Source organism: Amia ocellicauda, chromosome 5 (genome assembly GCF_036373705.1).
Source record: "Amia ocellicauda isolate fAmiCal2 chromosome 5, fAmiCal2.hap1, whole genome shotgun sequence".
In the NCBI taxonomy this organism is placed as follows: Eukaryota; Metazoa; Chordata; class Actinopteri; order Amiiformes; family Amiidae; genus Amia; species Amia ocellicauda.
This window is the reverse complement of record NC_089854.1, coordinates 19,401,632-19,415,421: the sequence shown is the minus strand read 5'-3', so window position 1 is coordinate 19,415,421 and position 13,790 is coordinate 19,401,632. Positions and strand designations below refer to the sequence as shown.

The 13,790-nt window shown below is 46.7% G+C and overlaps 1 protein-coding gene across 1 annotated transcript in view; it reads right to left on the bottom strand.

Annotated features, from left to right (window-relative positions):
- tbcd (tubulin folding cofactor D) overlaps nt 1-13,790 on the bottom strand; it is a 53,897-nt gene that overhangs the window by 11,446 nt on the left and 28,661 nt on the right. The window contains exons 17-32 of the mRNA XM_066704134.1: nt 12,342-12,427; nt 8,925-9,005; nt 8,768-8,841; nt 8,360-8,477; nt 7,899-7,959; nt 7,762-7,784; nt 7,431-7,462; nt 7,253-7,315; nt 6,813-6,889; nt 6,527-6,608; nt 6,308-6,426; nt 6,063-6,154; nt 3,435-3,575; nt 1,886-1,969; nt 1,637-1,795; nt 860-998 (exon numbers count right to left, since the gene is read on the bottom strand). Coding sequence (XP_066560231.1) covers nt 860-998; nt 1,637-1,795; nt 1,886-1,969; nt 3,435-3,575; nt 6,063-6,154; nt 6,308-6,426; nt 6,527-6,608; nt 6,813-6,889; nt 7,253-7,315; nt 7,431-7,462; nt 7,762-7,784; nt 7,899-7,959; nt 8,360-8,477; nt 8,768-8,841; nt 8,925-9,005; nt 12,342-12,427 — 1,431 coding nt within the window. The remainder of the gene's footprint in view (nt 1-859; nt 999-1,636; nt 1,796-1,885; nt 1,970-3,434; nt 3,576-6,062; nt 6,155-6,307; nt 6,427-6,526; nt 6,609-6,812; nt 6,890-7,252; nt 7,316-7,430; nt 7,463-7,761; nt 7,785-7,898; nt 7,960-8,359; nt 8,478-8,767; nt 8,842-8,924; nt 9,006-12,341; nt 12,428-13,790) is intronic.

Here is a 13,790-nt window from a genome sequence, read left to right as displayed (position 1 = left end):
CTCTTTGGCATCAACTCAACTCGCTGTGTTTGGAGGAGGAGGAAAGACCCCAAGAACACCATCCCCACCGTCAAACATGGAGGTGGAAACATTATGCTTTGGGGGTGTTTTTCTGCTAAGGGGACAGGACAACTGCACCGCATCAAAGGGACGATGGACGGGGCCATGTACCGTCAAATCTTGGGTGAGAACCTCCTTCCCTCAGCCAGGGCATTGAAAATGGGTCGTGGATGGGTATTCCAGCATGACAATGACCCAAAACACACAGCCAAGGCAAACAAAGGAGTGGCTCAAGAAGAAGCACATTAAGGTCCTGGAGTGGCTTAGCCAGTCTCCAGACCTTAATCCCATAGAAAATCTGTGGAGGGAGCTGAAGGTTCAAGTTGCCAAACGTCAGCCTCGAAACCTTAATGACTTGGAGGGGATCTGCAAAGAGGAGTGGGACAAAATCCCTCCTGAGATGTGTGCAAACCTGGTGGCCAACTACAAGAAACGTCTGACCTCTGTGATTGTCAACAAGGGTTTTGCCACCAAGTACTAAGTCGAAGGGGTCAAATATTTATGTCCCTCATTAAAATGCAAATCAATTTATAACTTTTTTGAAATGCGTTTTCCTGGATTTTTTTGTTGTTATTCTGTCTCTCACTGTTAAAATACACCTACCATTAAAATTATAGACTGATCATTTCTTTGTCAGTGGGCAAACGTACAAAATCAGCAAGCGATCAAATACTTTTTTCCCTCACTGTATGCACTTGTGTAATTTTGAACTTGTAATTTTAATTATATTTTGATCTGTCCTGTATTATTGCTCTTTTGTAAAGCGTCTGTTCCACATTGAACCCCCCCGTGTTCGTACCGTGGACTCGGTGAGCCCCCCCACAGAGACACAGAGCCCCAGCAGGGTGCGGTACTGGTAGGCAGGCAGGCGCAGCAGCTGTGTCACATGGGGGAAGGCCTGCGACGGGGCGTTCCAGTTCAGGGTCTCCGCGCCATCACTGCAACACAACACAGTCAGAGCAGGACACACACACACGCATACAGTGTCAGATTAACACACACGCATACAGACACACAATGTCAAAGTACCACACACACACACACACACACACAAAGGCAAAATGTCAGATAAAAATTAAATGTGTTTTTTGCATCTCAGCATTTAAGACCGATACTGCGATGATGCTCCTCTGCCTGCGTCTCTAGGAGCAATATTCTTGCTGTGCGGTTATTGTGTGAAGTCACTGAGAGATGCCGTCATGTTAAAACCAGTCATTAGGGCCCATAACATCTGCAGGTTGTAATTTCTTAATTGCCGATGCAGTTTATCTCCATCTAATCTCATAAAATGTGACCACCCAAGTTATTTCATGATTACTCCCTGAGCAGACGTCACCCAGGAAAACAACCACACTTTTATCCGCGCTGTTCCAAGGCACTCACTAAAAGCACTGTGTCTGTAAGGGCTCTGGTTCATGCTCTTTGAAAGCTATCAGGGACACGAGTCCCCACGTCCCAACAGTGTCCAGTGATCAGGGACTTTTTAAACCAGTGCAGAATAAAGTTTGAGGCTCAGACAAACAAACACAAAGACAGTGAAATGGTCTCCGCTGTCCCAAAGAGAGAGGACACAAACCTGGGGAAGATGCTGAGCAGCTCCTCCCGGTGGGGGATGTGAGGGACGGGGGGGTCCTGGCAGTGCAGAATGCGCAGGAACACGGAGCCAGCGTGGGCACGGTATCGGTCGATCTTCTCCGCCGCCTGCTGGACCAGGCTGCACAACATGCGGCTGCAACTGAAGGGAGACACCAGTGTGAGGCAGAGACTGAGACTGAGCCTGGCGGACAACGCACAGCAACCCTACTGCCAGAGAGGAGACACCCACATGTCAGGAGAGAGCAGCCCTGGGTCACTCCTCACCAGGAGGAACGTCACCTCCATCAGGCTGGTCATCGCAGCCTCCCGCACCCTGGAGGGAGGGACAGAGAGAGGAGGGAGGGAGAGAGAGAGCGTGGGAGGTATGGAGTGAGGGAGGGAGGGAGGGAGGGAGAGAGATAGAGAGAGGAGTTTGCACAATTAGCATCATTCTTCTTTTCAAAAGGCAACAGTACAGTACAGCTAGACACCGAAACATGCACTTGTAGAAACTGTACAGGAACTGCAGAGAAACTCCACCAACACAGCTCCCGACCCAACATCAGCGCTGGTCAATGCAGTGACCACCTCCACAAGGTGCTGGCAACGCAAACGCAGCACAATCCATCCACAAGAAGGTGTCATTGTTTGTGTGAAAGAGACAAATGAGAAACTTCCTCTGTAAACGCTCTCAGTCAGGACCTGTTTTTCCAGGTGTGACGCTGGGTGCTGTGGTGGCAGCGCTCATCAATCACTGCCTATAGACACGACAATCAGCACTTGAGTCTGAAAAGGGGATCGAGGAGCAGCTCCATTGAGCATAGCCATGGAGATTCACAACAATACCTACACAACCGCCACATCACAGCCACCCACAGTGATGGCGTCTCAACCACCATCTGCCTATATATTTTAGGTTATGTTTATGATTCAGCTGCAACCAGATCATTTATCATATTTGTCCAGTATCCAAATGTCAGCCTTTTACACAGGAGCGCCACAGGGTAGAACCAGTTTGTCATCTTCTAATAACTACTATTATTTGTGGAGACACCTACCCACTTCAGGTTTTCAAGTCAATCAGACCCTCAGTTAGTTAATGAACCCAGTTATTCTATCATCAGTTAGACAACTATACTTTTGTTGTGTGGCGATTGTTGTAGACAGTTGATGTACAGGGTTGTTGTCAAACACTGTGAAAGACTGCAGCCCAGGAGGACGAGAGAGCGGGACCTGAGAGACCAGGCTGCACTCATCTTCACTGAGCTTAACCCACGTCTGTTCAGCGGAATTAAACTATGAAGCATTTTCATTCAGTCAGGAGAGCTGGCTGCACCCATTTCCTCCTTTCAGTGTGACTGGAATCCTCCCCCCCGAGCTGCTCGGCATCGCGGAGGCAGAATCGCTGCCATTAGCGCCATCGCCAGCTCCCATGACAAGACAGCTTGCTTTGTTCATCGTACTGCATTCCAGGGCAAACAGCGCTTGGAGCCACGCTTAACAGCAGCAGTGCCGCAGGGCCAGAGAACAGTCCGTCTGACTGCATTCTGCGAGATCTGGGGTGAAGCAGAGCTGCATGGCACTGGGGGGGGAGTCACACTGGAGGTGGGGGTACTGGAGGGGGGCAGCAATAGCCCACTTTTCATACACTGTTTTAGGAGGAAGAGAACAGTTTTGTGGTCACAGATTCAAACTTCAACCAGTGTGCTGTGCTTTCTAACCCCCCCAGACTGATTGCCGGGGTGAGGCTCAGAATGTGCAGCTTTTGGGAACACAGACACAGACACAGACTGTCTTACCATGCTCCCACATCTCCGCGGCTGTCCGTAGTGTAGTCGCCCATGCAGTCCAGCAGGGCGCTATATATCTCGGGCACATTGGCGGCACACAGCACAGAGTCTGGGGAGCCCTGCATTGACACCCCCACTGTGGCACTGACCCTGGGAAAGAAGGAACAAGAAGAAATAGGAAATCAGATCCAGCGGAAGCCATCTCCGGTGACCGAGGTGAGTGAAGAGGGTCCAGAGACGACAGGGAAAGCTTGGCAGGTGTAGCAGCTCTTTTTCCATCCCCAGTTTTGTGGAACCGCAGTATAACTGAAGCAGAAATGTATTCAGAGCTGGTCCCATTCACTACAGCCAGCTCATAGCGCTTTTCCACCGGCATGGCGCCGGTGCTGGTGATTGAGCTGGTGCTCGGCCTGGGAACCAGCTGAACTTTTTGCGAACCGGCCTGCATTTCCACCGGTTTGGCAACCAAACGCTGATGTCACTGGATGTGGGCGTTCCCAAGCACAGAGTAGAAGTCGAAAAAACACACAGCAATAATAATCAGCACCATGGAGGACTGCGTCTTTGAAACCCTATTTAACCATCAAAATTAAACTCATTCAGCGTCTACACACAGCACAGATACACTGTAAAAAAAAAAAAAAAGCGAGATCACATGTAGACGAGCAGAAACGAAAATACAACTATATGAATATGTTAAGATAAGTCAGCCTTTTATTTGTTTATACGTTGACACAAAATAATGTGTTTTCCCCTTCATTCCTTCATTACGAAGATCTTAAGATAATACATGGAATTCAAATGCTAGATTAATTCCACATTCATAATCACAATCATAAAATACAGCCTATATAAAACATTAAATTGAACACTATTTATCCTTCCCTTGTTCATAGGAAATTGTCCACAGGTGGAAACACTGGGGTTTATGCATTAAGGGATTTACACCGATTCGCTATTTCAGACACTTTTACTGTATTGAATAAAATACAAGATAGAGTTAACATGCATTCGTCACCGCGCACACAGTTCATTATGAATATACTTTGTATGAGTGGATACATTTTCATTCTTTTTGTGGCGTATTTTTACTTTTATTCTTGTTTAAAAAACACTGACTGTAGGCTAGCCTATAGATTATGGATGCGGCTGTTTTGGGCAGATCAATAAACTGTCGGACGATCTCAGGTGATGTTAATGGTTTGATGGGAAATTGTGCTTATTGATGAAGTCTGGGATGATGGTCCCAAATCATTGTTGCATTGTCCCTGTTGCCAGACACCGCCACAATGCTCTTATGTTTTGAAAGTCGCCCTGGATATGGGTGTCTGCTAAGAAATACATAATAATAGTAATAAATTGTCACCACTCTGCTGGTGTGTGATTGCTTGCTCGCTCGCTGTGCAAAGCGCATCACTGTAACAGCTCTGCTGCGAACAGAGCGAGTTCAGTGCTTCTGCACGGCAGTGATTGTGTTTGTGCAATTGTTGAAATACAGCAGCAACAACAATGTAAATTGTGTTTCTTCCGGTGTTTAAATTAGTTACACTTTTAGGACGCAAGTATTCCATGTACATTGTGATTATCAATCTGTATATACATACGTAGTTAGAAGTTGCACTCATCAGCACAGAAGTTATTGTGTATTTGATCTTCTCTTACTGTAAAATATGTATGTTTTGTGTAATTCGCCCTGTGCTAAGAAAATGAATGTATGAATAATGCATAAACCAACCAGGGACACATTATTCATAGGGGGCACTGAATTTGGCATAACACCTAATTTGTGCCAGTGGCGGAAGAAACTGTCCAGTTAAGGACCAGTTCATTAAAAAACAATATTACATTTCTGTCCAATCTGTCCCATTAACTCTCCATCATCATAATATTGCTGTAACACTTCTTTCCTTTCATAGAAGCTGCGCTCAGTCGTATCTCATTGCTGCCATTTGCCAACTCCTTACTAGTTAGTGGACCTGGTGAGATCATATTGTTACTAAAGTGTCTCTTTATTGAACAGACCACTGTTTGCTGCTGATTTTGCACATTTTTAATCAAAACTCTCCTCACTGCTTGTGTCTCTGCTGGCATTTTAAAAATGGCGGTTGAACTCCAGCAAATTACTTTTTGTGGAGACAACTTTTCCCCTTGGTTCCAAACCAGCACGTTTTTGGTGCTCACAAAAGCGGCTCCGTGCTGGCCGGGAACCATTTTTTTTTTTGTGGTGGAAAAGCACGGAACGGTTCCAGATTAGGCACCATCTCTGAACCGGCACGGGCACCATGTTGCTGGAAAAGCGCTATCAGAGTCCTTCTGGATCCACTCGCCTGCTTTAGAGCTCCAGAGAGACGCCAGGCGAGGGCTTGTCACATTAACCTCTGACCTCTGATGTAACCCAATAGGCTGCTAATCCCTGGCGGTTGAGCCTGTGTCAAGTGAGGTTTCAGGGCTCAGCAGAGACATGACCGAATACAGGAAATTCAGGTAGTGCCCTTTGTGCACAGCAGGTTACAGAAGGCGTGCGTGTTTTTGTTTTTCCCCTGTTTGTTTTAGCACACCACACTGCGCTGCAGGCGTCTGTTTTAACACTCAGACACAGCAGATGAAAAGCGAGATTAGGGAGCAGCTCATACTAACTGTGAAATGGCTCTCAGGGCGTCTCTTCTGGCCTCTGCGAAGCTCACGTCCCGGTCCGAGATTCGGCAGGCCTTCTGGAGGCCCTGCAGCACCTGTGCAGCAAAAGACACACATTAAAACACCCCCCCGGCACAGGACCCCCATGTACACACGACACACCTGTATGTACAGTAACAGTGCGGGTCTGTCTGTCGGTCTGTACAGTAACAGTGCGGGTCTGTCTTGTCTGTCCAATGGAAATGTACCTGCTGCAGTTTGTGTTGGAGCATGAAGCGGGGCAGAGCTCCCAGCGCCAGGGCACAGCCACAGCGGGTCAGCACCTCAGGGTTCTGCAGCTCGGTGGTGTACCGGCTCACCAGCTCCTCTGTATAGAGACACACACAGACAGATGGTATTAGAGCTCTGCAGCTCCTCACAGCCTCAACCCCACCAGCACCACCGCAACTCGGCAGTCTGAACCTTACCCTGCATGGTGGGGTCAGCGGCTCCTGGCGTCGGCTGGTAATACTCCTGGCACAGCGCGGCCAGCGCTGACACGGCCGCCTCCTGCACACAGAGAAATCATGAGGGTTACAATACTGAAACCCACTGGCTTACATTGTAGTTGCTGCAGTTACAACAGTTCATTGTCCGTTTCCTTCCAATTTAAAAGGTAAAAACAGCTCAAGATAGGCAGAGAATGAGGAGAGAACAGGGACAGGCAGACACATACAGATTGCATTGTGGCCCTTGACTGAGACACTCAAGTACCTTTATGCTCTGCCGGGCCCCACTGGAGAAGAGATGCAGAGATCTCAGGCTATCGTCAATCAACCACTGCCAACCACCTGAAACACAGCAGGCTGATGAGAGCTTGCCTCCCACAAAGAGCATCTTTATCACATGAGTGAATGTACAGAGCGAGTTTAATTACCGCTGACCAACTGAATCAAGGGAAACAGTAAATGGTCTTTTTAAATGGGAACAAACTAAAGATCGACTCTGGGAACATTTTTAAACGCTTCTCCGAGACACAGAAAGCTCTTTTACAAAGCAAACCATTCTCCCTCCAGCACATACTGAAATAGTTCAGAGCCATGTCTGGATGTGTGCGACAGAATTAGCAGCTAGCCAATGCAGTATTACTGAAGAGAAAAAACACCTGATAAACAATCAAACAAACAAACAAACCAAATCGGGTGTGAACTTACTGATAACGAGTTTGTTCCTGTACGGCATTTTGGACAAAGACATCTTTTCTATCAGCGCACAGACTGTAAAGGCACAGAGAGGAATCCAGTCTGAGACAGTGCATTTCAATTGGCAACACGTTTCACAGATAAAGCTAATTCAAGTCAGTGAGGACTAAAGGACATAAATGAACTTTACCTGCTGGCCTCATGAGCTCACCACCAAATCCCCTGAAAAACAAGGAAATAAAAACATGGAAACATGAGCACCTGCAACACTACACTGTCACACCGGTCCCAGTATGTCAGTGAGTAGAGCTGGTCTGTATCCTACTGCTGTACAGTCATGTGCTGGGCCTGGGCACCACAGACTGGGCACTGATCTAGGAGGGTTGCCATGGCGGGTATGTTCTTTGTGTGCTGTTCAAATCCCGATTCCTCAACTATTTGGACCATGAGCCGTTAGCGACGAGGTGAACTATCTTATCTGTAGAAGCGGGGAAAGACGAGGCGGCTCAGCAAAAGCTCACCTGTACTGCTGCCGGTCGAAGATCTGCAGAGAGAGAATGCAGCATTAGTGCCATAGAGATCGGTGTCGGCTTGAGGAGAGAAAGCTGACGGGGTCAGGGTTAGTAATAGATTAATAAAGCGCAGGCGGGACACAGACCTTCTGGTGAATGTCCCGGAGCCCTTCCACGGAGTCTGCCAACAGGAAATCGGTTGCTTTTCTAGAAACCAGAAATCAACAGGAATGTTTTTTATGACAATAGCTAGGTGCTGTAAATGTAGTATAAAACATTAAACACCAGACTCGAGGGGCAGCGATTAAGCGAGTCTGTTTTCCTACAGGTCAGGGCCGAATGTTAGTGAGAAAGCAAGTGTATATTTTTAATTGAAACTTCTACGTCAGAAAGTCTGTCAGAAAACCGTTCAATACGCCTGATGCTACACTAAGACAGAGAATTGACTCTCTGCATTAAACTTGAACTTTTAAAGATGGTGAAACAATCAGAAAACCTAAACACAGGCATAGGGAACATGTGCGTAGTGCCTGTGGGTGAAGCCTGTCCCTTGACAGATGGCTGCGGCAGTGAGAGGGAGCAGGCTGGGTGAGGCACTCAGACCCACCTGTCAGAGGCAGCGGCCAGCTCAGACAGTGCGTGTGTGATCTCAGCGCAGGCCAGGATCGCCCCGTGCCGGGAGTGCAGGTCCATGCCAGTTGCCATCGGTAACAGCTTTGGCAAAACTGGAAAATACACAAAAAATGTTTTATCAGTATAAGTGATGAGTTATAGCAGGAGCCACTGAATCTTTTAAATGCTCTAATAAGATATTCATTCAAATGTAGAAATGACAACAGACCATTTTCTTATGAGAGCATCAGGAACAGGCACTCTCTCCCACTCCCACTAGAGGGCAGTGTGAAGGTGTGGGCCCAGGCATGGCCCTGTAAACTGTGTGGGGCCCAGGTGTGACCCAGTGCTTAGTGTGAGGTTGTGTTGTCCCAGGCGGGGTGGTGACAGGAGGGAGGCTCACCAGTGGTGGCCATGTACTCCGGAGCGCAGGGTGTCAGGTTGTGCAGAGCTTTAGTGGCCAGCTCTCGAATCGCCCTGAAAAAGAGGAGTGATATTATGTTCCCTGATTGATTGACCGGCCTGTAAATGAGCTGCACAGGGCAGCGATTGGCACTTACCCATCCCAGTGGTTGATCTTCATTGCGACCAGGTGGTCTATCATAGGCTGGGTGTACTCTGGGAACCGGGCCACATACACACTGTGGGAGGAGTACAGCACACACAGGGTTAAAAGCTGACACGCAAATGAGCTTTTACAAACACCCACAGATACATACATACACACACACATATATATATATATATATATATATATATATACACATACATACATACATACATATATACATATACACTCACCTAAAGGATTATTAGGAACACCAAACTAATATTGTGTTTGACCCCTTTCGCCTTCAGAACTGCCTTAATTCTACGTGGCATTGATTCAACAAGGTGCTGAAAGCATTCTTTAGAAATGTTGGCCCATATTGATAGGATAGCATCTTGCAGTTGATGGAGATTTGTGGGATGCACATCCAGGGCACGAAGCTCCCGTTCCACCACATCCCAAAGATGCTCTATTGGGTTGAGATCTGGTGACTGTGGGGGCCAGTTTAGTACAGTGAACTCATTATCATGTTCAAGAAACCAATTTGAAATGATTCGACCTTTGTGACATGGTGCATTATCCTGCTGGAAGTAGCCATTAGAGGATGGGTACATGGTGTCATAAAGGGATGGACATGGTCAGAAACAATGCTCAGGTAGGCCGTGGCATTTAAACGATGCCCAATTGGCACTAAGGGGCCTAAATTGTGCCAAGAAAACATCCCCCACACCATTACACCACCACCACCAGCCTACACAGTGGTAACAAGGCATGATGGATCCATGTTCTCATTCTGTTTACGCCAAATTCTGACTCTACCATCTGAATGTCTCAACAGAAATCGAGACTCATCAGACCAGGCAACATTTTTCCAGTCTTCAACTGTCCAATTTTGGTGAGCTTGTGCAAATTGTAGCCTCTTTTTCCTATTTGTAGTGGAGATGAGTGGTACCCGGTGGGGTCTTCTGCTGTTGTAGCCCATCCGCCTCAAGGTTGTACGTGTTGTGGCTTCACAAATTATTTGCTGCATACCTTGGTTGTAACGAGTGGTTATTTCAGTCAAAGTTGCTCTTCTATCAGCTTGAATCAGTCGGCCCATTCTCCTCTGACATCTAGCATCAACAAGGCATTTTCGCCCACAGGACTGCCGCATACTGGATGTTTTTCCCTTTTCACACCATTCTTTGTAAACCCTAGAAATGGTTGTGTGTGAAAATCCCAGTAACTGAGCAGATTGTGATATACTCAGACCGGCCCGTCTGGCACCAACAACCATGCCACGCTCAAAATTGCTTAATTCACCTTTCTTTCCCATTCAGACATTCAGTTTGGAGTTCAGGAGATTGTCTTGACCAGGACCACACCCCTAAATGCATTGAAGCAACTGCCATGTGATTGGTTGGTTAGATAATTGCATTAATGAGAAATTGAACAGGTGTTCCTAATAATCCTTTAGGTGAGTGTATATACATATATATATATATATATACACACACACACTGAGCTACTTATACACAAGCTACTGGTATAAGCCTCCCTTTCTAATAATGGACTGTTTGGTAGGAGGGTCCTCTCTAGGACTGCAGCCCTCACTGAGGCCCAGCGATACACTGTAAGCACTGGGACCGAATGCCTGACCAATGACCACATTACTGCTGGTCCTGCAGGGCTTGTACTGGAACCTCAAGACCATTAATGTTGCCAGTTACTGTCATCTCATCACATCACAGCTCAAACAGTGGTGGCAGGTCCACAGAAGCTGAAAATTTGGGAACATTAAAAATAGACTAGATAGGATCCTTGGATCTCTTTGATACTAATGGACACCAAACGGGCAGGATGGGTCGAATGGCCTCCTCTCATTTGTAAACTTTCTTATGTTCTTATGTTCATAATGAATGCTGGACCTCAAATTTGGAAAGTGCAGTCCGACATCCTCACTCACCAGGGGTAAGAGCCCTGTGCGGTCAGTGCGCTGGGGTCAGATGGGGTCAGGCGGGGGGGGGGGTGTTTACACTCTGTATGTGCTCTCATGCCCGTGATTCTCAGAGGCCTGCGTTAACCTGTCTGCCACTCTCATGTCACCAGGCTACTGGGCTATTGGTTGTTTGCATTAAGCCTATCCTGAAGGCAACATTTTCATCAAGTTACTTGATGGCTGAACGTTTCCCACTATTTTTCTCTCAAAGAGGTACACATGTAATTTGAAAATGAGTTTGATGTATTTACATACAAACTGTTCGGTGCCCAGAAGACTCGTTTCATTTTCCACCTCTAGAAGTTTGCATAGTCTGCCTGATCATTTGCATATGCTTTGATCAGGTAAGTTTTGCTGTTAAAGAATGTGCAGAGCTGGCAGGCAGCGAAAAGCACCAAAACACTGCCTGGGCTGTGGGATTGACAGAAACTCTTCACTCAGATCGTTGTGAAGAACTCCTGGGTGGAAAACAATCGCAGAGCACAGCAAGTTCACAGTAACTGGAAACCGCGATTGCCAAATTCAGTTGAGCTATCAGATTATAATCAAAAAAATCACAACACGTGACACAATTATTTCCCTCCTTACAAACACAGAAGTTTTTTTCTGTACAACCTGTGTGTGCATATAAAGCTGCTCACCATTCACTTTATTTCCATGAACTGGACAGGCAACAAGCAAACTGGACCAAGAGACTAGAACAAAGTACCCTGACGCCAAGCTCTGGCCCCCTCTCTGAGGTCTGGGGCCAGGTGGGGTTTTTGGGTCTGTAAGCACCATAAGGGCACAAACTATTTCTGCTACTTTATTTCACCTCTGTGGGGAAAAATGACCCTTGGACAAATGTATTCTTAGTAATGATTTTTCTTGCCTTTTAAAAGAAACACCTGCAGGAAATAGTTTTTGCAATTCTTTCTCTCCAGTTACTCAGTGTTACTCTTGCAAACAAGGAAACAGGGCTCTTGTGTTCCTGGAGCGTGACACTTTTGGCACTCTTTGGGCACTGTTTAATTCAAGCAAGGTGACATTTAAATCTCATTCTTTACATTTTTTTATTCCACCTCATAGGAAGTACACAGCCTAAGGGGCTCAGAAAAATAATAACATTGCTTGCAGTTTGTGCCTTCATAGGACCTTTACAAATCCCCATAAGTATTTAAATAAAAGCAAACATTTATCTTGGGGCAAAGTAATTTGCACACTCTGTGTGTTCTCAAGTTCTTGAAATCAACCCAAGCATGAAGTCAATCGTCAAGCATTTGAAATATACTTCATGGACAGGAGTGCGCAGTGCTGAGCCTTACACGTGCTGGAGACTCACGGAGCATAACAGCGTACTTCGTTACTGACATGGCAGGAAACAGAGGGGAAGTGTGAGCTGAGCAGAGTGGAGGCATCCATCTTAAGCTGTACAGAAAGAAGCATCCTTACCAAAGTCCTCCGCCTTACCTGATGGTTAAATAACAGTTGGTCCGGTTCCCAACTGAGAAGTAGTCTGCGGCAGTGAGGATATCAATGCCATGTGGAAATGTACCCTGTTGGGACAGAGATGGTATCACAGGAGAAACAGCAGAGACAGGGGCTCTGTGAGCGGGGCACAGAGCAGAGACGAGCCGCACGGGGCACAGAGATATATAACTGCCTTCACAGAGAGTGCAGACTATGGGCCTCTGCCCTGGGATTTCAACCGCAGTCTTGGGTAGACACTTGAAATAAAAGTGAAATGGGCTTCGGGAAGCATCTGGCCCATTCTGTACATTAGATACTGAAGCCCCAATAGTATTTAGGAAGGCAGGTGGCTACAGTTGAATTTCCTGGGGTTCATTTCATACTGACAGGCATTGCTACCAAAATATGTGATTGGCTGCTGTTGCCAGGGGGACTGGCTATTCCTGCAGACTGGGCCCTGCTGTGTGGTTTGGGGTGGCTCTGCGCAACATGAAAAGCTAATGCAGAATTTAGTTCCAGTACATGAGAAATGACAAAACAGGCTCTGAAATTAAACCAGGGAAGTGAAACACAGGGAATCATTTTTCAGTTTCTGGGGGTTTCCAGGGAGCTCTAGTGGCTGGCAGTGCTTAGATACAGGAGATCCGCCCAATCGCTGAGGCAGACGGGTTGGACAGCACCTCGCAAGGGTCGGGTCAACTCACAGCTATCTAACCTCAGGGCTGGAAAACCAATCTGAAACCAAGGTCATTATTCCCTGCGACCTGTGTCCTTCCCGAGCACAGACTTCATCTGCATAAAGCCATGAAATCCCAATCAGAGATCAGCTCTAAAAGGACAACATTGATTATAGGATCAATTCACACACCGACGCATGTTTTGGTCGTGTACTTGAGCGCGGCAGCGGCTTCATCTCGCAATTAACTTCGCTGGCGGGCAAATCGAAGGGAGAAGAAAGTGCGTCTCCTAAGTACTTTTTAATGACTCACTTTGCACTGTGATTGTTTTTCAAGCTTTTAGCTTTTGCTGCAGTCATAGAGCAATGGGCAAGTCTGAGCAGGGCCCCGAGACAGAGGAAACCACTCTGTCCCTGGCTAATGGGGAGAATGTCTGGGCACTGAGCAAGACCCACCCAGACAGGGGGCTACATCAGCACTATCCTACACAACTCCCCACCCCCCCCACACAGCACCTCAGAAAACCACACAGACCCAGTGGACTCTCTACAGCTTCTAGTTTTATGTGTAATGGTAACATTGGTGATAAGGTTCAAATAAAAAAAAATGCAATACATCAAAAAAGCTATATTTTTCATGAAGCAGCAATGTATGTTATTCAAATCAATAAATATGAATTTAGTTATTTTGTATGGTTCTTATATATTTGTGTGTGTGTGTTGAGTGAGTAAGGGTGTGAGTTTCCATAGTCTTTTCCATTTAAACCTGTTTG